At 44.2% G+C, this 23,835-nt stretch overlaps 1 protein-coding gene across 2 annotated transcripts in view; it reads left to right on the forward strand.

Annotated features, from left to right (window-relative positions):
* spire1b (spire-type actin nucleation factor 1b) overlaps positions 1-15,905 on the forward strand; it is a 33,176-nt gene extending 17,271 nt beyond the window's left edge. The window contains exons 5-17 of one of the 2 annotated variants that reach the window (XM_030370271.1): positions 3,421-3,495; positions 3,644-3,808; positions 4,865-4,951; positions 5,039-5,168; positions 5,905-5,946; positions 8,954-9,120; positions 9,417-9,510; positions 9,728-9,873; positions 10,995-11,132; positions 11,673-11,743; positions 11,861-11,888; positions 12,531-12,829; positions 13,611-15,905. In XM_030370271.1, coding sequence (XP_030226131.1) covers positions 3,421-3,495; positions 3,644-3,808; positions 4,865-4,951; positions 5,039-5,168; positions 5,905-5,946; positions 8,954-9,120; positions 9,417-9,510; positions 9,728-9,873; positions 10,995-11,132; positions 11,673-11,743; positions 11,861-11,888; positions 12,531-12,829; positions 13,611-13,866 — 1,698 coding nt within the window. In that variant the 3' untranslated portion in view covers positions 13,867-15,905. The remainder of the gene's footprint in view (positions 1-3,420; positions 3,496-3,643; positions 3,809-4,864; positions 4,952-5,038; positions 5,169-5,904; positions 5,947-8,953; positions 9,121-9,416; positions 9,511-9,727; positions 9,874-10,994; positions 11,133-11,672; positions 11,744-11,860; positions 11,889-12,530; positions 12,830-13,610) is intronic. The other variant, XM_030370272.1, reaches the window with a different exon arrangement.
* The last annotated feature ends 7,930 nt before the right edge of the window (positions 15,906-23,835 follow it).

The raw sequence follows: 23,835 nt of genomic DNA on the forward strand, positions 1-23,835 counted from the left end.
TTGGGTGTGGGGTTGGCATCTCTCCAGACGACAGAAGGGAATGCTCCGTTGGTGCCGGCTATGACTCACTAATGATCAAGGCCCTGTCCTATATATTGCCTTATCCCAAATACAACTCTCCTCGTATTTGTCCGCTACACAAGACAACAGCATTTGTGTTGGACTCACGCGGGTCTCAGCTGTGACCTGGAAATGTTCCCCCCTTGGCAGGGAATTATGTGTGTTTGTTTCTGTATGTGTGTGCGCTTGACTCTTTCTGTTTATTTATGTGTGCATGACATATAGTGTTATATAGTGCTATAGTGTTTCCTCCCGCTATATACCCACTGTCGCTGTCCTGTTGCAGTGCGTAATGCGTCTGAAATAAAGAATGAATGAATGGAGGATTTACTTTGTTACATAACTGTTACCAAAGAGACTTGGCTGCATGGAGAGAGGGCTTTTAGAAAACTAAGCACATATCTGTGTACAATTATCCATTGTGTGTGTCAGAGAGAAAAAGGAGAAGGAAAAAGAGAAATACAAGGAGGAAGAGAGAGCGAGATAGAGAGAGAGAGAGAGATATATATATATATATATATATATATATATATATATATATATATATATATAGAGATACTGTATACCCGGGAGGTGTAAGATGAGCACTCAACATAAGATGCATCATCACCCACCCCTCCATCCCACCACCCACCAACACACCTCCCCCCACGACGTGTTGTCTGTGAGCAGAGCTGCTCCATCCCCAAGGAAACGCATCCTAGCCCCACTCTGCACCCAGCCCTCCAAACGCTCACTTTGTCTGATCACAAAGACCCCTGGGGCTGCCGGGGAGTCTCAGGAAAGCAGCTGAACCGTGTTGGTGGGTCGATGGTTGTGTTGGTGGTACTGGTGGTAGTGATGGAGATAGGGATGTTGGTGCTTGTGATGGAGGTGCTGGTGCTGGTTGTCGATGAAGATGCGGGTGGTGCTGGTGATGGTGGTGGTATCCATCGGGGGAGGGACTGAGCGGGAGAGGGAGAGAATAAACAAAAGGGAATGATGAGTATAAAGAGTTACATTCAGTGGCTTCATCCACCAAGGCTGCGGGTAATTGCCCCTAATTATTCACGCGGGTGCTCTGCTATTGGTAGGTCAGTGTGTGGACTAAATAAAACACAGCTGTTAAATGGCTCCGATAGCCCCTAAGTATGGTCATGTCTCTCTCATTTGAAGCTTTTTTTGTGCTGCTCATATCAATGAGACAATGGTCTTTGAGGATCAGAACACTTCTTCCTGCCCTCTCTCTGTGTGAGTGCATAGATCACCACTCACCTGGGGTCTCATTTATAAAACTGTGCGTGGGATCGTTACTAAAAATGTGCGTACGCCCAGAAGCCAAGTTTTGCGTGCGCCAAAAAATATTCGGATTTATAAAACACTGCGTACGCACACCTGTACGCTATCTTTGCTTTATAAATCACATACTGACTATAATTGTGCGCAGCTGAATCAGCTTCACGTTCCGCCCTCTACACGCCCCTTTTTAACCATAAATGGTCAATGCAAATGACCTCATGAATGCGATCTGCATATAAAACAGACTCAGATGCCGGTATTATGTCTTGTTGGAAACAATGGCAGAAGTACTGAGAAAATCAAAAAAGCGATATTTCACGGAGGTTGAAGTGGAGACACTTGTGGGTGAGATCGAGGCCCGAAAGGTAGTTTTGTTCGGCGGTCACGGGATTGGAATCGCCAACAACAAAAAGCAGAGTGAGTGGCAACATGTTGCTGCAGCAGTGAACTCTGTCAGTAGCACGGAGCGCACAGTCCCAGAATTAAAAAAGAAGTGGTCTGACATAGAGTTACATATTTTTATGTAGCCTACCAATAAATCGTTATGGTCCCTAAATACCCTCTCCCTCCGAATCCTGCATGGTCCGCCAGAAGTGCCATATGGTGCAGCATTACCACGGCGCTCACCTCTGTATTTATAGGGTTACGGTAATAAGACTGACGAGAACGCCTTGGATAATCAGTTTGTAATTACCCACGTAAAATGTTCTTGAACATAACCCCTTTTTAATGCCTGATTTGTCATGAAAAGCATCAAGAGTAACGGACAACGATTGTGATGAGTGTGGCTTGGTTTTTCACACTTGGGATTTAATTGACATTTGATCATGTGTTTACAGTGTCACATAAAAATATTATGTTATTGACACATGTTGGACAGATGCTTTATTCCATGCAGTCGCGCCGTCAGTGGACAGTAGGCTATGGAGTGACGGGATTAAATATAGAGAATTTATTTTTATTTATATTCTAAGGAGATATTTCTGGAGTTATAACTGAGAAATAACGCAGTGGACTTAAATTATTCTGATTAGGATTTAACGCATGATACGGGTTGAAATTAAATTGATGAAGGGCGATGATAAAACATAATCGTTCTTCTCACTCTGCAATTCTTCGGTCTGACTTCAGTTCACCACCACACCGTCTGTGTCGCCAATTCTCCTTTTCCTCCAAACCATGCGTACGCATGGGTCAGAGTTTGCTTAGGGCTGCGCACATTTTCCCGTCAAGTTGGTTTTTTATAGATCACAACCTTGGCGTGAAAAGTCACGTACGCAACTTTCAGCCCCGTTTTGTGCGTACGCAACGGTTATAAATGAGACCCCTGACACTTATAGATTTTTTTTTTTTTTTACTAGTGCTTGAATATTGAAATACAGAATAAGTTATATATATTTTAACTACATTTTAAATAATGCATAAGAAATAATGTGATAAATACATTGTGGAACACAATGGAAAGACACAGAAGAGGTAAGAACATAGTAATGGGATATTCTGCATTTTAATAATTCATTTATGGAACAGTATTACAAGGCCTGTGGGCCAGTTCAAGTGGCTGATGAGGGGTTGAACTTTTAGTACAGCGGCCTGTCGTCTTTACTCTACTCAGCCGCACTGCCATGTCAAACTCTGCAACTCTGCATCGGCTCTGTCTCTCCGTCTCGGTTATTTTCTCTCTCCCTTCCGCACCTTTCTCTAGTCCCCCACTCTAGTTATTGTGCACACAATCTCACACACTCTGTCTGTCGGACTGACTGACTGACTGACTGACTGTCAGTCAGTCACACAGCCGACACAGCTTGTATCATGCGTATGCAAGAACATCATCCCCCCAGACAAGATGACTGGATTTTCTGTATTTTTGCCTTTTATAGTGAAGTTCATGTATTTAAAATATACATATAATATAATAAAAACCAAATTAAGAATAGAGTAAATAGCCACTAGGTTAGGTTAGATGACGACTCATGTAAGAGAAATACTTGATCATCAAATTAGCTCTCAATAGCCAATGATCTCTCTCTTCTGTGTGTCTGTCTGTCTGTGTGTCTGTGGCTGTCTGTCAATGCCCTCCAGAACCTGAGGAAGATGGAGGGGGACTCATCAGGGGAAACTGGCAGGGACCTGGATGAGCTGCAGAACTCTGACTGGGTAGGCTGTCTCCTAAACCTTGGCCCTTCTTTCCATGCAGCCCGGCGAATGAACCCAACACGCTGCTATTCAAATAGGAGATGTTAGGGTAAGGGGTGTGGCTGACCGTACCTCACCCCTCCCACAACCCCTTCCTGTGGGTCCCCAGGCACGCTGCTGGGTGCAGGTGATGCGCGGCCTACGGGACGGGGTGAAGCTGAAGAAGGTGCACGAGCGGCGGTACGACCCGCTGCCCATCGAGTACCAGCTGACGCCCTACGAGATGCTGATGGACGACATCCGCTCCCAGCGCTTCAAGCTGCGCAAGGTCATGGTAAGGCCCCGCCCACTCTGTCGCTCACCGTTTGCTCCAGGATAACGTCCAGAATAGTGTGTTTCATTAACTGATTTGTGTTCAGCATTAAACGGATGCAGTCTATTGAAATATGGTCACTGTTAGCATTTGTTTAATGCAAATAAAATGGTAAAGGCTTGAGATGGCTAGGGACTTTATCAGTATATGATAATCTCAATGTCCCGTTTGGCCCAAAACGGCCCATTTATATAATCGAATATCACTAATATACATCTCTTGTTTTTTATATTACATCTATTTGACCAGGAGAGCCTTTTGAGATTAAAACAATTCTGCAAATGCTTCCTGGCCAAGTTAAAACAGCACAGCAACAGCAAGTCACTTGCAGCTCAAAGGGTCTTTAAACATTCAAGGGAAATGGTAGCAAAGGGCCATTGCTACACTCCACCAAGGTGCCTTCGCTGGGCTAATCCAGACATACAGGACGCAGGATGGTGGCGTTAAATCCAGTTTATTGTTGTAGTTCATGAACATGGCAAGGGTGCACTGCTGCAAAGCAGGATATCTCCCCAGTGTGTGTGGAGATGGCTGGTCTAACCTTTGCACACTGATTACTCGATGTGCAACAGGTGTGCAGCCTCACCCAGACCCGGAGTCCAATCAGACCCAGCTAGCTGAGGCTGCTTAAACCAGCCATCATCTACAAGCACTCGACAAGCACTACAAACATCTGTCATTTTCTATTGAATTTCATTTTTGGTGACATGCAGCTAACTATTTGTTTACTGTGTTCGGCTGCTCATTCACCTCAAGGTGATTGTGCAACAGCAATGGACCACCACATTTTCATTCACACTTTGTGAACAGTACATCAGAGGATACATATTAGAATACATATATATGTATTACTGTACCTCCTAAAACCTAAAGTATACTCGCTTTGATTGGCTGGATTGAAATGTATGAGAAACGCTGCAATAACTCAATAAATATGAAGATGCATCCAAATGGAAGCATCAGTTCCCCAGTTCTCCTGTTTGATTGCTTCTGCTGGTGCTGGGTTCTGCTCTGCAGGTGAACGGGGACATCCCCCCCAAGTTAAAGAAGAGTGCCCACGAGGTCATCCTGGACTTCATCCGGTCCAGACCGCCTTTGAACCCCGTGAGTAAAGAATGATCTGGTTCAATAACCTATGGACATTCGGACATTGGGTTTGCTTCAGTGTAATGGGTGGGTCTCTCATTTCAGGCATCAGCCCGTAAGCTGAAGCCCCAGGCCCAGGCCCCGCCCACCCTCCATGAACGCATCCTGGAGGAAATAAAGGCAGAGAGGAAACTCCGCCCAGTGTCTCCAGATATGATCCGCAGGGGCAGGCTGGGTGAGTCTCTCTCTCTCTCTCTCTCTCGCTCTCGCTCTCGCTCTCGCTCTCTCTTTCTCGCTCTCTCAAAATCTCTATATCAAAATCAAACTTGATCACTAGGCTCCTGTATGACGCTGTTGTTTTCAAGTGTCTCTAAGGTATTCTAAGTCTCTGTGCACGCATGCCAACACTCACACTCTCATATGCACACGAGGTTTGGTGTGTGACTATGATGATGACGTCACACTGGCTGGCCATGATGTTCAAAGCAAGAGAAGCACAACTCCACTGCTCTGAACTACGCTTCTTGATCCTTTTTGTTATATGCTGCCATGCCGCTGCCTATCACGTCAGCCATTCAACCTTCACTCTATTAAGTTAACCCACTAATTTGATGATTACTATTGCTTTGACTTTTTTCTATGTGTATGTGCTTTCTTGACATGTAGAGCAACATGTGAATTAACGTTAATGCGAAGTGTCTGCAATTCCATGTTCAGCCTACTATACTCCTGAAAATGTTTTTTAAGAATTCTTTAAAAAAAAAAATCTTTAGAAGATTTTTTTATGCAATACTAAAACACAGAACATCTTTTCTATTGGCTGTGGCTCCTGTTCAGTCTCTTAACAATTATCCCAAAAAAGAAAAAAAAAACACTTTAGCATAAGCCCACTTTTGTGTCTGAACTGCTATACTAATGGAAAGCCTACATCCAGTAACACTGTCCCATAATGTCACTGTTTCTCTCTCCAGTCAGGCGGCCTCTTAGCATGTCTTTCAGTTTTGATGCGGCAGGTAACGATTCCTCGCTGCTGATCAGGCAGTTCTGTTCTCCTTGATGTTGTGCTTCATCACCTGCTTTCTAACATCCTCGGCATCCACATGGACATCAACATGCACACGCGCAGACAAACATTCACATACTCACACACATGCACATCTTGCGGATAACACTGTTCATTTCATGCTTACAGTGGTTTGTACCATTAAAAACATTGCAATTTGTGACGCTGGTTTGTTCAGTAAGGGGGGTTTTGCAAAGAAGTGGGTGATTTGAGCACTGATTCCTCAGACAATGCTTAAGACTTTTCACTATGTCATGCTATGGCATCAATCATTGATGCCATAGGATAACATTCAGTCAGTATCTCAACTACCGTTCAGTGTATCACAAAGGAAAGTTGTATATTCCCTTTAACAATCAGAATGATTGGATCCTTCCCTGGCCAATTCCACATTTTTGATGGCCTTACTTGCAGAGAGGCATAATTAAAAAGTGTAAATGCTAAGTGTGTGTTTGAGAGAAAGCCAGCATTAAGACAGGGAATCAATAGTAAGCAATGCATAAAAGTAAGACGTAAGAAACTGAATAAAAATGGAACACATTAACATTCTGCTATGCTGATGTTTCATTTACTAAAAAGATGTTGAGAATGAGCCGTTTTCGAAAGGAAAACGTTTCAGATCTCAGCGGTTCTTTTTAAATCCTCCTTTAGAGGACTTGGTATCCCTCGGGAAACACGGGGCATATTTGTCCCTGAATTCAGTAAGAGGACTTCAAACAAATGAGGCTCTGCTTATGTAACTTCTCAGAGGACTAAAGCGTTTTTATGTTTTCGCCGAACATGTCACCTTAGTCAAGAATCAGTGAGATTGGAGGAGCATTGTTAATATGGCCCAACAGCCAATTGGAGAGAGAAAGGAGCCTCACCAGAGCAGAACCACCTCCCGGGTCCTTCTGCAGAAATCCTCCACTTCAGACAAAAGACCCTTTCATGTGTCCGTATGACTCCGCAGAGCCTAATCTGAGGTGCAAATGGATTAGTTTGAGGGGGGTGTGTGAGGGTTAGAAGGGCTGGCTGGGACTGGATATTTAACAACATTTGATGAACCTAATCGGACAGTTGTTTTTATTTTTAGCTAGAGATTATTGTTTGGGGTGTGCAGATCAGTATATTGCTGCAGTCCAAAGCCCCTTCCTGCTGAAGCCAGTGAGTCCCATCCAAGCCAAAGCTCTGCCAACACCATGCTTTCTCATTTGTTCGCTCTGAAAAAAAAGAAGCATAATGCGAAAGTGTGCACACTTTCAATGTCTGTGTCTGTGTGTGTCTGTGTGTGTGTGTGCGAGTGTTTTGAGCGAGTATGTGTGCGATTATAAATCTCTCCCTGAGCTCCCATACTGTAAGCTTTTAAGGAGCCACTCAGCTGTGTGGTGTGTGTGTGTGTGTGTGTGTGTGTGTGTGGTGTGTGTGTGTGTGTGTGTGTGTGTGTGTGTGTGTGTGTGTGTGTGTGTGTGTGTGTGTGTGTGTGTGTGTGTGTGTGTGTGTGCATGGGCATGGGTGACATGGAAGCGTCTCATGGTCTCTGACAGAGCGGGTATCAGCAGACATGATCAGGGCGGTGGAAGCTATCTGACCCAGAGGTCCACAGGTTCCCTGGCTGTGGTTATGATCATCATAATAAGGGAGCTATCCCCCGCTTTTAGGTTTTGGCAAAACTCGCAGCATGCCTCAGGATCTGTTCCGTACTGGTAAAGGTAAAGTATGAAACGGTGTCCTGGACTGGACTAAACCAGACTGGACTGGAATGGAGGGCCTTGTTTACCCTAACCAACAAAGGCCCGGTCTGTCTCCTCTGCCCGGCTTTACTAATTCCCCCTGTAACATTAAAGTTCAGATTGATGAATGGATTGGAGGGGGGGGGGGGGGGGGGGGGGGGATTTATTGGAGACCCAGGGTTTATAAAGGCAATGAAATAAACTGCAGGGGCTTCAGTCAACATCGGAAGCTCAAGCTAGTTTCTGCGTCACAAGAGCAGCTGATGCGGGCAGTGTTGCCCTAGTTACGGATGCTGTCTAGCAACAGCATTACCTTGGTATTCTGAGGCATCGGTAAAGAAGGTTTGTTCCAGCCAGGCGGTAGAAAGCAGCACTGGCCGGCTGGTGTTTTGTTAGACAGCAACTGAGGAGAGAGCGACGAAGAACAGAGAGAAAGAACTCCTGATGAGGCTAAGATTGTATCTGCCTGCAATGCTCTTTATCTGCTGTCTCTAGCTTTTCTTCACCCCCCCCCCCCCTCCTCCCCCACGTCTCCCTCCCCTCTGTTGGATGGGAGAAAAAGTTTTTCCTCTCCTCTCCTCAGCCTATTTATATTGATCTACCCCTTTCTTGGCACAAATAGGTCAACCAAAGCCAGTACGAGATGATTCAGCTGCTAGATGGCCTTATTGTAGCTGTAGTTTTTCTCTTACCTTTGACCTCCCCCTGTGGCCTGTGAGGCAGATTAGACAGTATATAAGGGGAGTTGGGACGGAGGCTGGAAGCATCCCCGCCCCCCACCTCGTACACGAGAACGCTTTCAACCCGGTGGTGGAGCGTTTAGAGACTTGAGCTTTCATGTCCGTCAACAACGGCCTCCATTGTTCTGTGTGTAACATAAGCTCGCTCCCTTGCCCCCCCCCTTTAAAATTAACACTGCCCCCACCCCATCCACCCATTCCAACCACCAAAACCCCTCTCCCTTCTCACTCCACCTCACTGGGATCAACCTCAAACACCTGCCCTTCTGTCCCAACGTTCACATTGCCTCTCGTTCAAAGACTGATTCACGATTCTCTCTGTTTTGGAAAGAGCCCAAACTGAAAGTGAAAGTGGCCCCAATAGCCCCTGGGTGTATACTTAAACGAAACGCGAGAGGACGTGACGGACGGATGGAATGGCACCGTTTAGGTTGGTCTCTGGAGGGAGTCGTACACCTGCCCCCAAACTGATCAGCCCCCGTCTCTCCGCTGTGGTTCTGCGCAGACGACTTCAGTCCATACATGGGCCGCAGGTCATCCAGCACGCTGTCGCTGCTCAACGCCGTGTCGGACTCCTCCCGCCTGGACGCGGCCGGGTCGCAGTCGGTCCCCCAGAGGAAACGGCTCCTCAAGGCCCCCAGCCTCGCAGAGCTGGACAGCTCCGACTCGGATGTGAGTGTTGGATGGTTCATTGAAGTTTTATTCCACCAGGTCGGTCTCATTGAGCTTGAGCATCTATTTCATAATCAGAGACCTGAGAGCTGGCCACGACGGCAGCAGCATACAATAAAACACAATAAAACATTCAAGGAGCATAACTTTAGGTGTTCTACACAGTCAGAGATCAAGCCAGACCAACACCGGCAATGGTTTACACACGTGTCTGTGGTTGTTCATTTTTTGGCGGCTAGACGTCAGTAGTATTAATTCATGTCCCTCCCCCCCCCCCCCCCCCTCTGTGTCTCCAGGAGGAGGCCTGGGGCCGGAGGTCCGCCAGCAGCTCCAGCATGGCAACGTCCGTGATGGACGACACGTCCCCGGAGATGGCGCTGGGCAATAAAAGTGAGCGAGACCGACTTCCTCTCCCCCTCCACTCCACTCCCCTCCGCTTCCTCCCTCCACCACACACGGGGGGGCTCTCATCACTAATGGATGGATTCATGTGGCTCTCTCATATTTATCCCCTCTGCACTCTCCCCCTCCCTGTCCCTCCTCTCTAACCTATAACGGCCCTCTGCACCCCTCTTTCCTCACCTTCTGCCTTGTCTCTTGGTCCTAGCTCCCCCCATGTTCCTGCCCATCTCGTCCACGCCCCAGCCAGAGCGGAGGAAGCAGCCCCAGCATAGGAGGCACTCCATCGAGAAGGAGACCCCCACCAACGTCAGGTTATTCCAGCCCCCCACCAAGAAGAACTCCAAGTCCCTGGTGAGCGGCCAGACCTTCAGCCGGCCGGAGATTAACGCAGAGATTCTTTATTCCTTTTTTTTTTTATGTAACTTTCTAAATTATAATGAAGAAACAGCTATATAGGTTATTTGCCTGAGTCTGCACTTTACCCCCCCTACACAAACCCAAATACACGCACGCATGCACGCACACGCGCACACAAACTCGTGCACATTCCCCCACACACAAAAACTCGTGCACATCCCCACACACAGTGATTTCTCAGGATATTAGTCATGCACTAGGGAGGGAGAGAGGGAGACAGAGTGAGAGGAGAGAGAGCAGGAGAGAGAGAGAGAGAGAGAGAGAGAGAGAGAGAGAGAGAGAGAGAGAGAGAGATTCATAAACGATGCATGGGTTTGGCAAAAGATAAACGATAACTTCATAAGGAATGAAAACAAATAAATTATACAACCCCAACTCCCCCCACACACACACACACACACACAAATAGTTTGGGCCGCTAATCTTAATCCCCATAAATCATCCCGTAAAACAGACAATGCAAGAACGTAGATTGCAATTCGCTGTAAATCATAAAACTAAACCTGCTTTTCAATGTTGGTACTGCTTCATACTACATATATTTCAGATGGGTTTATGGACGGTTAGAGAAAACCCTGGCCCCCAGAAATAAAGACCGTGCTGATTCAGGGAAACTGGGGTGCCTGGAGCCCAGAGGGGCCCCCTGCTGTTGGGAAGGGTGTGGTGAGGCCAGGTTTTGATGGGCTTCCCCGCTTATCCCAATATTCCCTCAACACACGTCCGACTGGTCACATGCTCAGCCACATGTCCCCCAATAGGAGGTTCAGAGAGGTGTGTGTGTGTGCTTGGGGGGGGTTGTAAAGACAAACACTGAGTCCTCTGTCGTCAGTGGTGTTTTCATGGTCACTCATTTTGTGTGTGTTTTTGTGTGCGTGTGCGGGTTTTCTATGTGTTGATGGATGCATATGTTTGTGTTTGTGTGTGTGTTTGTGCATACCTGTACATTTGTTTTCGTGTGTGTTTGTATGTAAATGTCTTTGTGTTTGTATGTAAATGTGTGTGTACATATATGTGTGTGTGTGTGTGTGTGTGTGTATGTGCGTATCCCGTTGCAGGAGGAGTTCTGCTTCCCAGTGGAGTGTCTGTCCCTAACGGTGGAGGAGGTGATGCACATCAGACAGGTGCTGGTCAAGGCAGAGCTGGAGAAGTTCCAGCAGTACAAGGACGTCTACAACGCCATGAAGAAGGGAAAGGTGAAGCAATAACCATCATCTGTCACGATCAATACGTAAGGGATAATGTATAGAATGCCGGTCATTATCGGGAATATAAGGCTTATTTTCGATAATGACCGGCAACGTTCTATACATTATCCCGCTTATTACACAGCTTTATACTTGCCAAAACGAAAAAATAACTTCACAAGTTGTGTCTTTTTACAATTACCATTCGTAGTGTTGATCAGCAGAGAAATAGTCAGCGAAAGACGTTGACGTAAGCAACCAAAAACGCTGGGGTTGATAAGTTACCGGACTACTTGCGGAGTAATACCAAAGACGTGAATCTGATGCAAAATATCCACTATCCTTGACAGCGGTCATTATATGCTTAGCAACGGTCAATTATTGAAATTCACAGCCGGAAGTCGGGAAGGCCCATGCAAGTGAACGGAGCGTTACACGACATTGAGAAGAGCCGTGTTATAACAACATCTCATCTCATTGGATTGCAGATATGTAAAGAATACCATGGTAATATCCACTCATTATTGTCTTATTTTGATTATATTGCAGCTTTGCTTCTGTTGTCGGACAAAAAGGTTTTCCTTCTTCACCTGGTCCTACACCTGTCAGTTTTGCAAGCGGTAAGACCTGGTGACTGATTCATTTCACAGGGGACAGCTCTCTCTGCTGTTCTGATGATATTTAAATTTCACTTTCTTTATTCACCTCCAACAATTTGTGTGACTTATGTCTTACAGGCCTGTGTGCTCAAACTGTTGTAAAAAGGTAGGCAACCATTTTATGGCCACACACACACACACACACACGTGGCCGGCCTGAACAGAGCAATATACCAATATAATAGAGGTAAACAAACGATTCAGAAATGTCGACCCAAGGGATTTGAGTCCAACCAGGATTTTCCGGTCCCTCGTGAACACCGCTACTCCACAACACAGAAACACCACGTTTAAACCGGAGGACAATTTAGTATTCATAAATAAATATGTTTAGTGGTTGATTTATTATTTGGGCATTTATGGCCTTACAGCCATCGGTGTAATGTTAGGGCTATCGATGGCTGGGGTGGACAGGACGTTGACCGCTATTGGTCAGTGTCCTTTTGTTTGGACAATTGTAAAAAAGTTGGCCATAGAGCTGTGTTCTTTATGTAGAAAAACAAGCTATTTGCTACAAAGCATTAGCCAATGTTTGATGAACATAATTTCTACGTCAGCAACATTTAGTGATGAAGAAGATGCTTTTATGCAATGCCACACATTTTAGATGCATTACCATAAACCATAAACTCTGACTGAAGGTCTTGGTTCTCTCTCAGCATGCAGACATATGTTCATGCAATTGCATGCTCTCTGTCTTTCCCGGTCTCTGTGTCTCTCTCTTTCTATGCCGCTCTCTCTCGACCAGATGCGGCTGCCGTCCAAGCCGTACTCCAGCCTGCCCATCTACTCCATCGGTTCCACCAACACCCTTCCCAGGGACAGGCTGGAGGCCATGGCCGGCGTCGCTAAATCCATGCCCGTAGCCGACGGGGCGGGGCCATCGGGGGCGCCCCCGCCCGCCACCGCCTCCACCTCCGCATCGGCGAAGGGCCCCCCCTCCGCGGGGATGAAGGGCTCCAGGCTGGGCAGAGGGAGAGCGGGGGCCTCGCCCGAGAAGACCTCCCAGGGCCAATCGCGCCACAGCCTTCAGAAGACCATGTCAAAGTGAGTCGCTGGGACAGTAGGGGTCTTACAGCAAGCCCCCTGTTGGTGTTCAGTATGCCGGTAGTCTGACCCAATGCTATGCTTTAACCAGAGTATTTTGGATTTGTGGTCCTAGCCAGCCATTGGCTGCCCGTTTCCACCCTTCGACTCGTGTTGGGACCAATACGCACGTCACAAGAGAGACCGGAAATCGAGGCTACATGTCGGTTACTAGAAATGTATCTGCTATATTCAATATCTTTCGCTAAGTCATTTTGTGATTTCGGGGAAAGAAGAATTAACATTTGCATTTGTATTCTTGCAAAATGTGTTTCACTTTCCTCAAGTTCCTTTCTCTTGCTCCACCCGTTCCTCCCTGTGACAGTTTTATTTAAAGCACACCACTATGAGTGGGTCCTTTTTGGTACCCTGGTCATGGTAAAAAATAAACAATTTGAAATAGATTAACAGTCTGGGGGGCCAAACCCTCCCTGATCATTGGTTTGAATTGTAGATGACTCCCTTGCTAGGTCAAAGACATGCTATTTCATGCCAACCTGAAGACACAATCATCAGATTATTGAATCTGAAATGAGGCGTGTATATAAGGGGTCCTGCCCCCCACTCCCAGTATTATCTCTTTTAAATGTTCTGTTCAGTCAGCGTTGTCCCAAAGTTACACCCACCACCCACAATCGAATCGTTCTCATCGTTATAATCAAAGCTAAAGTGTGTACTACTTTCCCATAAGTTGTCAAAAACAACTTTGAACTCCAACTTACAAGTACAAATCTGTGTTCAGGTTGTCCAAACACGGGTCCCTCAAAACCAGCGATGACCTGGAGCTTCCTCCTGAGTTGACCGAGGACTGGGCCACCATGGAGGTCTGTGTGGACTGCAAGAAGTTCATCCACGACATCATCTCCTCCAGCAAGCACAGCCTGTCGCTGGCCACCAAGCGGGCGCGTCTAAAGCGCAAGACCCAGTCCTTCTACCTGTCCTCCCCCAAGGGCCGCGAGGAATACCGACCCTCGGAACGGACAATCAACGAGATCTAGGGCTTGTTCTTTCCGTCGGTTTGTCTTTCTTTCTCTTCTCTCATTGTTTGTCATAGTTTCTTTCTCTCTCTTCTTTCTTGCCTCATTTCATTCTTTAATGTCTTGCTTTCTATCTTTCATTCTCTTTATTTTGTTTGCCTTACTCTTGGTCTCGGTTGACGTCTCTCTCTTGCTCTCGCTCGCTCTCTCTCTCACAAGCACACTTCTCTTCCAGATAGGTTGGTGGGTCACCTTGTCCCTGAAAACGTGTGAAGTGGTGTGCTGTCGGCTGTGTGGTGTCCTGATTTTAGAGGTGTGGCTCCCTCCTGGATCAAATCACCCTCACTATTTGTGGATATATACGTGGATTTTGGAGGCTATTTAATTTAATTTCTGAAGAGTTTCAACAAAAGTGAAAGGTTTTCTTCTGTTACCAATGGTCACAATAAGGTTGTCTTCCCTGGACTAATATCCATCATCAAATGAATACATGGAATTAAGGTCATTTACAGATGAGCACAAGAAAAAAAGGAAAAGACTGAAGTGCATTTGAATTCCTCAAGCAAGGGAAACACAAGCGGACCCAAAAGCCAGGACAAAACATGTAATGGCCTCAGAGTTATATTTATTTACCTTATTCTGCGGCTGAACAGATGATGACAATGATGATAAATGTTAATCTGTAAATCTTTTTTATGAGTTATAATTTTGTATTGCATATATATAAAGTACGTAAAGTATGTGAGGTCGGTCCACACCGGAAAGTTAAAAAACAAAGTAGTTTAACTTTGCTGATCACACTTATTGATGTATTTTGTGGGTCAGTCTGTTATTACTAGGACTATATGAAAGTCTCCATTAAGGACTTCTTGAATTGCTTTAGAATCAAATTGTGGGAAGCCCTTTTTTGTCCTCTCTTAAACTCCAGATTTAGTGCCAAATGAATCTACAACACCCCGTAATTAGTATGCAACCAAAATATGTATTGTTGTGTGCCCAGTGTAAATAAAGTGTATGATTTTGCAATAACATACAGAGGCATATCCATCTGGCACATTTTAAAGCACATTTACTACACATACCATGATAATAATTTTTAGTAGAAAGCATATGACCATTCTTTGTTAACTTTCAATGCCAAACACAGGAAACTAGTTTTCTTCATTCAGATGTCCCCACCATTTCCTATAACTTGAACAAGTAGAACAGTGTTTCTGTCAAGCTTGTGGTCTCTAGCGCGTTGCCATTGCTAGATATAATGCCTTTAAGTTATCAATTGGATATTTTTATATTGAATATCATTTATGGAAATAATTCCTAGATGTTATTGTCAAACAACTATTTCTGATTAATATAAGAGTGAACATCAATCGTATTTCCTGTAGTTGTATTATTTAAATATAAATGAATGCACTGTACAGTTTCACTAAACCTGTGCATTGTAAACGCAGCATAGAATGCAATACTACAACCTGTACTGTTTGACATATAATGTTGACGTGAGAAAGGATTGGATATTAATCATGATTTAAAGTGTCATTATTGTTCCCCAACATGACATAACATAACCCTTCATATTTATGTAGTACCCCTGTGATAAAGCATATTTGTCAAAAACAAATACAGGTAACATCACATGTTCTTTCTGCCGTCATTGCTATTTTTCCATCCAAGATAGTTTTCCCCCCCAATATTTCTGCCTTAAAATCATCCACCTTGTGTGGTCACACCTGTTACTATCATTTTGAACGGCTCCGTCTACTGTAACTGTAAGTACTTTGTTTACTACTGTATGTAGATCAGGTCTGTGTTTGTTGCCTTGGCGGTATGTTGACAGGATGTGACCCACTCTAATGAGAGAGCGATAGTGAGAGAATAAGGGTGGGTGCGATCCCAGGACTATAAAACCTTTATAAACTGTCAACGTGACGGTTGAGATGACTCTGGATGATGCTGGATGCTGGTGGAAGACATCATGCATGTGAGGTTCCTTTAAGCTGTAACTCACTGCGGACAATTCTATTCAAGATGACCAAGTCAATAAACTATGTGATGCAATACCTGAAAAGTGTAAACAAGTATTTTATGGCTTGTTTTTGTGGGGAAATGCCACACATTCATAGAGAAGAAGTAGCAAACACAAAAGCAAATTGATAAAAAAATTATAATTTAATTAAATTGAACACATTTCATTACAGCAACAACTATTTGAGTTTTCATTACATGTCACCTTGAATATCAAGAACAGCTTCTGTCTAGACTGAATTGAAAATTTCAGGCAATGTCGGAACTACCAAGTATCCTTCATTACCTTTACATTGGATAGTTGACCATAGGCCATACATTTTTACATTTTAATGCATTTACGTTAACTTGTTTTATTTTTCAATTGTATTTCCCTTCATGTTATTACCGCATGGGGGTGATTGCATGTCATATAATGACAATATAGAGAGGTATATTTTCAACATGCAAGCAGCGTTAGTCCAATTCACTGCATTCGTCAGTGTGTCTGTGTCACGTTCATGTAGTTGCTGTCTCCTATGATGACATAGTTCAGTTGGGAGCTATGGACGCTGATTGTGGCCGGTGGGGGAAGAAGAGTAGGCTCTGCTGCCACATGGTGGCCATGGAAGCAGCTACACATCATGTCCCCTAAAAAACGTTTAAATAAAAAGAATAAACGACTTGTAAGAGAAAGCCCTATGGTCAAAGCACATAAACTACAGAATAATCATCAGAGTCCTGTCTAATAGTTAAAAAAAATAAGTACATACAATAAAACACAAATATTTGTGAAATAAAGTGTTACACACCATGGACGTTGGGTGCACAGCCCCACATTAGAGGTTGTCTGTCCACTACTTCGTGTGGCAGGTTTCCGTTCCCAATAGCACAGTCTACCAAGGTGGAGTTACTGATGTTTATGATTAATGTGGTGGCTGGCGGGTGCAGGAAATGTGCTGTGACGTAGACACAGAGAGAAGAATAGAGAACTATGAGAATGGGAAGTAGTCCGTCTCATTGATTTACAGTTGCATGCAGTGCTTTAGCAAATCAGCTTCCGAGAAATATAATTGTCGTCCATTATGATTTCCAATAAATGGAAGCAAAAAGAGAACCGGTTTTAAAAAAGGATTTGTAAATCATATTATTGACAGTAAATTACTTGTGAAAATGTTTTCTTAATGGACATTAGTGTATTGTTAAATATTTGTATTAATAATAATAATAATAATTAATAATAAACTTTTCCTGTATTTATTTATGGATTTATCTAACCCAGACTAGATATACATGTCCTTTGTATTTAAATAAATCGTAAAGCCCACTAATTTAACTTTCTAATTGTGAAGAGTAAGGCATTGAGTAAGTAACAGACAAATCACATTGTCATTACCCCAACATTACCTCTTTCAAACGGTAAGGGTGAACACATTCCTAGAGAATGGTAGATAAGCTGGCAGGTCTGTCTTCCTTTCCGAAGAGCCATATCCAGGAGATCATACACGTTCTGCATTTCGGGCGCCTGAGACAATACAACAAAATAATGATATTAATAAGGCAGTGGCTATTCGTACGGCGACCGAGCTTGTCACGTGACCGCACTTGACCTATCAGTCTGCTCGGCGCTAACCCTAACCGGGCCGACCGTAATTATAGTAATTAATTATAGTAATAACCCTAACCCTAACCCTAACCCTAACACTAACCTGCCGTGAAAATAGACTAATGCAGTATTTTTACGGCGCGTCGTACGAATAGCCTAATTGCTATTCGTACGGCCGCCGTACGAATAGCCACTGCGTATTAATAATAACACGTGAAATACTTTTGTGTCTGCTTCCAGCACAGTATACAACACACATCCAATATCATTTATCACCAAGCGATACATAGCCGCGGTAGCCCACGACTGTTTGATTGGTTGGAGAGAATCCCATTCTGTGAGACATAGCGACCAATAATACAGAAACCCCTGATTTGTATTTATATCCTTGTGACTTAATATGCGTTGAGATAGCTTATTCTCTCTCTCACTACAAAGACCGACAGCTCAAATAGGTTGAGTAAAGGCTAGTGAAAAGTTTAAACAACTAGATATATAGGCAACACAACAAATAGTAGCTTGTACACATTACCTGGCAAAGCGGTACTTCCTTTTTCATTTTTTGAGAACTATATTTTGAGAAGCATGCAGTCACAAACGTGGAAGAAGTTTCGCCGTGCAGAAGTGGATCAGCCTGAATCATATGATAAGACTACCGGGTGGACTTTTATACCAGAGCTATTTAATGACACCTACACCTGTCCGGTTAACCTCGCCCCAGCCGTCTCTTCTCTCTTTTTTATCGTGAGAGAGAGGGACTTTCAATAACATAGGCTCTGCGCTGAGAGGTGAGACAGGCGCCAAACCCATTCTATTATGCTAAATGTATACCTCCTAGCGTTTGAGGATCCAATGGCACGAATTGTAGTTCAATATAGAATACTTTCAAGCGGTTTAAATCGGAGTGCAGTGCTAAAAGAAACCTACAAAATTGTCCTATCCATGTGTTGATAACAGATGCACTGAAACGCCACATGGGGTCAGTAATGAGTCTATTGCGCGAAAAATCGATGCGAGACATTGCTTGCTTGGAAAGCACTAAAGGCAACACAGGCGCAGGGCAGACCCGAATAAACGGGTACGTATGTCTGGGTCGAATATACACAGTATACTATGAATGGTTTTGATGTTAAATACCAACGACAATATGGGCAATCTGACAACCTTTCAACCAGCAAGCGTGTCGGTGGAAGAAAGACGGGAGCCAATGGCATAACGGAACAACAGCAGGGATTCTCTGTACAGTAGACCTTTATCAACAGATGCGTCTGTGGCATAGTATAGCCTAACTGCTAATAATGATAATAATAACACGTGTAATAAGCTTTTGTGTGCCATCCAACACATTATACGACCAACATCCAATACCATTCATTACAAAGCCCTCTCTTCATTACCAGCTCGATTACGTGAGGTTAAGGCTAGTGAAAAGCAAAACATATATATATAAAGGCGATACAAAAAATAGTAGCCTGTACACATTACCTGGTAAAGCGGTAATTCCTTTTTCATTTCTTAAGAACTCTTATTTTGAGACGCATATAGTCACAGAAGACGAAGGATCAGTCACAGAAGACAAAGAAGGAGAAGAAGTTTTGCCGTAGTAATGCAGAAGTGGATCAGCCTGAATCATATGATAAGACTACCGGGTGGAGCTAGGCTATAAGCAGCATACCCGACCTGAACCTGTCCTTATTGGATAACCTCGTACTTCCTTTCACTAACATTCAGCCTTGACAGACGAAGGAGGCGCTAAACCCATATACTGGGAAAGAAACTGAAACAAAAAATATGCTTAAAGGTGACTAGCTCTAGGAATCTAGCTCTTCTGACATCACAAGTTGGCGTGTCCACCTAAATGTGTTTTGGATAGGGTTAGGGTTATCAGTCTACCAGCCTACCCAGTGGACTGTAGAAAACGTTACTCATTTATCCGTCATACAACGGCTTGTAACGGCTAATCATATTCACACCTGGTGGCAGGGCCGTCGGACTGCGGGGACTGCGGGGACAGTTGTGGGGGGGCCCAAGGCAGAGCCCCCCCCCCCCCCCCCCCCCCCCGTCAACAATCGCGCTCCGGACCCTCCCTCCCCCCCCCCGTCAACAATCGCTCCGGACGACCCCCCCCCCCCCCCCCCCCCCCCCTTAACAACCTGGCGCAGGGGGGCCCATCAGTACCTATAGTATAGGGGCCCAGGATTTGGTGCTACGGCCCTGCCTGGTGGTATAATATTTCCCCTTTAATTTCTAGAGTATGTTGGCATGATGGTATTATGAAATTATTTCTAACGGAATGTCATTTCTGATAAAAAGTTAAGGATGGAACATTGATAGTCTCAATCAATGGAACTGAGAGATTATATGCAACAACACATTCTTCAGAAATGTGACAGTACCATACCAGGAACATAACGACCACAGATATATATCTCCATATTATATTGCCATGAACACATGACCAGAGAAAGATAGGTCATACCAGATATGTCCATAACATAGCATGGTCATTTGTCACTGATCAATGTAAATGGAATCCTCTGGTACGGTGGTTTCGGGGATAGGTATGACTCGGAGAGTGACAAATGTTCAACACGTGGTTTATCTAGAGATACAACGTAAACGGGTCTGCACTCTAAAGGTGGTTCATGAAGCATCTGCCGAATCCAGGTAAAAATCCAGTTTATATCGTTATGGACAGATTGGTAAATAAGCCACGCCTATAGGGTCTGATTTAACCCAGATAAATCTTCCTTGGTTGTGAGGAGTGTTCCCTACCTCACAACCAAGGGGTTCCCTGCCCATTCCAATGCAGGGTCTGTATTGGAATGGACGGAATGGTAAATAAACCACACCTACAGGGTCTGATTTATGCCCCTGTAGAAGCCACAAGTTAAAGAAGTTAACTACTAGTTTTTAGAAAAACATTTTATTCGCGATTTCATCTGAAATCAATACACTACCAATAATCGTTTAACACAACGTCTTTGATTGGTGGAGCTCTCTGTTACGCGAAAGTCAAGTTGTCGAGGACTTCTGCTACTGAACTTGATCACTTACCACAGCAAACATGATTTCCCTTAGTTTAACGGAGAGTTAAAGTTGTGGTTAGAGCTGTAGAGGCTCTATAGGGCACAACAGTGACCGCCCCTTTTTTGAAGAGCTCTGGTTGATGTCAGAGTTAGAAGAGGAGCTGATGCTGGTTCTGACATCACCTGGTTACAGCAAGGATCCAGCTGAAACTGAAACGCATGAAACCCAGACAAGGAAGAGTCAAAAACAATGTACAGCAATTTCAGGATATAGGCACTTCGGAACTCTACCAAGTCACACTACACAACCGGTTCCAGGCACTACAATTACTACAACACCAGGAAGCAGAAACCCCAAGATCACTGGAGGATACGTGGAAAGGTCTGAAAGGCATATGGACAGAGATATGGGAAGAAGTGGTAGGGAGAAGGAAAACAAACATCAAACCCTGGCTATCCACCGAAACTATCCTGAAAGTGAGCGAGAGTAGGGGGAAGAAAGAGGTACTAAACAGAGGTAAAACCAGAGCAACAAAGGCAAGAGCGCAGAAGGAATATCAAGCAGCAAACAAAGAAATTAAAAAAGTGTCAGAAGAGACAAAATAAGTATATTGAGGATCTAGCACAACAGGCAGAGGAAGCAGCAAGAAATAACAACCTCAATGAACTCTACCTTACAACAAAAAATCTCACAGGCAGGTTCAAACAAACTCAAGTACACATTAAAAACTCACAGGGAACACTCCTCACAGCCAAGGAAGACCAACTAAAGAGGTGGACGGATCACTTTAGAGCACTGCTTAACAGACACCCCCCTCAAATAACAGCAGAGATCCCAACAGCCGCAAACCTGTTGGAGATAAACTGCAACCCCCCCACCAAGACTGAAATCAAGAAGACCATCAAGGCCCTGAGAGGAGGCAAGGCAGAGGGGCCGGATGAGATACCAGCCAAAGCCCTCAAGGCAGACATCGAAACCTCCACCAACATGCTTCACCATCTCATGCAAATAATCTGGGAGGAAGAAAATGTCCCGCCAGATTGGAGAGATGGAAACATTATAAAGATTCCAAAGAAAGGGGAACTCACAGAGTGTATAAAACTACAGAGGAATAATGCTGCTTTCAACATCAGGGAAGGTGCTCATCCGCATTATACTCGAGAGACTCCAGAAGGCGGTGGATGAGAAACTGAGGGAAAACCAGGCCGGCTTCAGAAACAGTAGATCCTATGGATACCAAATACCCACCCTTAAGATTATCATCGAACAATCCATCGAATGGAACTCTCCTGTCTTAGTAAATTTCATAGACTTTGAAAAGGCTTTTGACAGTGTGGATCGGGAGATACTGTGGAAATCGGTGGGGAACTATGGCATCCCACCAAAGTTCATCAGCATCATCAAGAACACTTACCATGGGATGCAATGTCAAGTTCTCCATGAAGGATGCGTATCAGAGGCCTTTGAGGTCCTGACTGGGGTGCGGCAGGGTTGCTTGCTTTCACTCTTCCTCTTCCTCATTTGCATAGACTGGAATATGAAACAGGTAACCAACAACAGCCCAACCGGCATACAGTGGAGCCTGACCGAACAGCTAGAGGATCTGGATTTTGCTGATGATATGGCACTACTTGCACACACCCACCAACAGATGCAGGACAAATCGCACAAACTAGAGATAACTGCTGCTTCGCTCGGGCTCAAAATAAACTCATCAAAAACCAAAGTAATGCAAATCAACAACAAGTACAACACACAAATAACCATGGACCAAAACCAGCTAGAGGATGTAACCAGTTTCACATATTGGGAGTATAATTAATATAGAAGGAGGATCTGAGGAGGATGCCAAAGCCAGAATTGGGAAAGCAAGGACAACATTTAACATCTTAAATAAAATCTGGAAACCAAAAAACATATCACTCGAGACCAAACTAAAAATCTTCAACTCAAATGTCGAATCCACTCTACTTTATGGATCCGAAACCTGGAAGACAACCAGCAACATACTCAACAAACTACAGACATTCAGCAATCGCTGTCTACGGCACTTCCTGGGAATCTACTGGCCCAACAAAATCTCAAATGCCAACCTGTGGGAACCCACCAAACAAGAACCAATAGAGACCCAAATCAGGAGGAGAAAATGGAAATGGATAGGCCACACACTCAGAAGAAAAAACGAATCAATTACAAAGCAGGCTCTAACATGGAACCCACAAAGCAAGAGAAAGAGGGGAAGACCTAGAGCCACCTGGAAAAGAACCACAGAGCAGGAGATGAAGACGAAAGGGCTGACATGGCAACAACTGGATCGGAAGGCACAAGACCGAAGAGGATGGAGGGGTTTCATCGATGGCCTATGTTGCATAGGGAACTTAAAGACCTAAATAACTAACTAAACTTGCATCTTATAACCTTTGTCATCACTATATTGTTTATATTGTTAATACACGTTGTGTTATATATTCTGTGTGTGTGTGTGTGTGTGTGTGTGTGTGTGTGTGTGTGTGTGTGTGTGTGTGTGTGTGTGTGTGTGTGTGTGTGTGTGTGTGTGTGTGTGTGTGTGTATAGGGTTCCATGTAGGGCATAGCCTTGTTATCGTCATAGTACGTTCCTTCGTTCCTGAGTCTGACTGCCATCAGTGCGGAATGCCTTCAGTCTCGAATTCCAGTTACGTATTCATTCAACATAATGTATTCCTGGCTTTTATACTACCAAGATTACTAAAAAGCAATGTTAGTGCTATATCATATTTAAATTTTTATTCTATATATTCATATATAGAATAAAATGTTGACATACAATATTTATATATTCTATATGTCTCTATGTCTCTATGTCAACATATTTTAAACATGTAAAGTTCATTTCCTCTACTTTCCCCTTCCAACACATGCACGACAAATTTCAAGAAAAAACTAAACAAGAAAGATGCAAACAGCCCTGAGCCAGACACGTTTGACCAGTAGTATAACCTGGAACCATGTGCAATATGTTTATTTTTTATTCCTCATGTTTTTTCTTCGTCAGGGGTCCAAGCCAACAGGTTGGATCCCTATTGTTTTTGTAGCGATTATTATTTTTATTATTTATCTGCAGTTTACCAGCCTTGGTGGTTGTACTACAGCAGTATCCGATTCAGACAGGGAATCCGACTTTTGCTCAAACATGTAGAGTTCAATCCCTCAAAATTTGTAGCCCACATGCAGTGCTTTGTTTTGACGGTGTCCTCCCCGCATGTGAACAGGGGGGCGGGGCCGACAGGGCATGAGTTATATCATTTGCAATTGGCCTATCGATACCTCCTTGAGTTTATGAGGGGAAAAAAATCACAAATTGTAGTTCAA

This window comes from Gadus morhua, chromosome 11 (genome assembly GCF_902167405.1).
Source record: "Gadus morhua chromosome 11, gadMor3.0, whole genome shotgun sequence".
NCBI classification, from domain to species: Eukaryota; Metazoa; Chordata; class Actinopteri; order Gadiformes; family Gadidae; genus Gadus; species Gadus morhua.